This window comes from Myotis lucifugus, unplaced genomic scaffold (genome assembly GCF_000147115.1).
Source record: "Myotis lucifugus unplaced genomic scaffold, Myoluc2.0 scaffold_925, whole genome shotgun sequence".
NCBI lineage: Eukaryota > Metazoa > Chordata > Mammalia > Chiroptera > Vespertilionidae > Myotis > Myotis lucifugus.
This window is the reverse complement of record NW_005871973.1, coordinates 123286-124375: the sequence shown is the minus strand read 5'-3', so window position 1 is coordinate 124375 and position 1090 is coordinate 123286. Positions and strand designations below refer to the sequence as shown.

General features: G+C 54.6%; 1 protein-coding gene across 1 annotated transcript; it reads left to right on the top strand.

The window, feature by feature from the left end:
* Positions 1–166: 166 nt before the first annotated feature.
* Positions 167–1090, top strand: LOC102423756 (akirin-2-like). Its single transcript, XM_023747603.1, is given in 4 exon segments — positions 167–179; positions 182–334; positions 337–506; positions 742–1090. Coding segments are annotated over 4 exon segments (558 nt in total). The 3' UTR covers positions 964–1090.

Below are 1090 nucleotides of genomic sequence, written 5' to 3'. Positions count from 1 at the left end.
CCCTGCCCTGCCCTGCCCTGCCCTGCCCTGCGCGGAAAGCGGCGGCCCCCCCGCACGCCTGTCTGTCCTTGAGCCGGCGGGTCAGCCGCTCTTGGAGTCCCCGCTCTCCCCTGTTCCCTCCCCCTCCCCTCCCGTCCCCCCTCTCCACCCCGCCCGAGCCCCGACCATGGCGTGCGGGGCCATCTGAAAAGGACTCTGGATTTCCACCCGCTGCTGAGCCCGGCGGCCCGGAAGCGGCGGCGATGTGCGCCTTTGTCGGCGCCCGCCTCTCCCGCCGCCGCCGCCTCGCGGCTGAAGCACCTCCGAATGGAGCCGGCCCCCTTCCGCGACGTCTCGCCCGCCTCACCACGGAACAAATTCTGCACAACGTAAAGCAGGAGTATAAACGCATGCAGAAGAGAAGACATTTAGAGACTTGTTTTCAACAGACGGTTCCATGTTGTACTTCGGATGCACAGGCACATGCATTTCTCCTCCGTGCACCGGCTTGGCCAGGGACTTCATCTGCAACATCCTCACCTTTTTTTTTTTTAAATATAGTTTATTGATCTTTTACAGAGAAGAAGGGAGAGGGACAGAGAGTCAGAAACATCGATGAGAGAGAAACATTGATCAGCTGCCTCCTGCACACCTTCTACTGGGGATGTGCCCACAGCCAAGGCACATGCCCTTGACCGGAATCGAACCTGGGACCCTTCAGTCCGCAGGCCGAGGCTCTATCCACTGAGCCAAACCGGTCAGGGAACATCCTCACCTTTAAAGAAAGAACAGCCCTTATTCACCCTAAGGCAGAGTGGGATGATCTGTGAATGCTTGTTGAAAGAACATGAAGAGAAAGTTCGAGAAGAGTATGAAGAAATACTGAACACAAACCTTGCAGAACAAGATGATGCATTTGTGAAGTTTATGCATGATCAAATAATGCGACGATACGGAGAACAGCCTGCTAGTTATGGTTCATGAATCACATTTTCTGCATTTGCGGGCTGCCTTGTTCCTTGTTGAATTGTTGCAAGAGGTCCCAATTATGACATACAGCAATGGGAATACCCCCCTGTGAATACAGGTTATTTCAAGCTTTCGTCAGTGA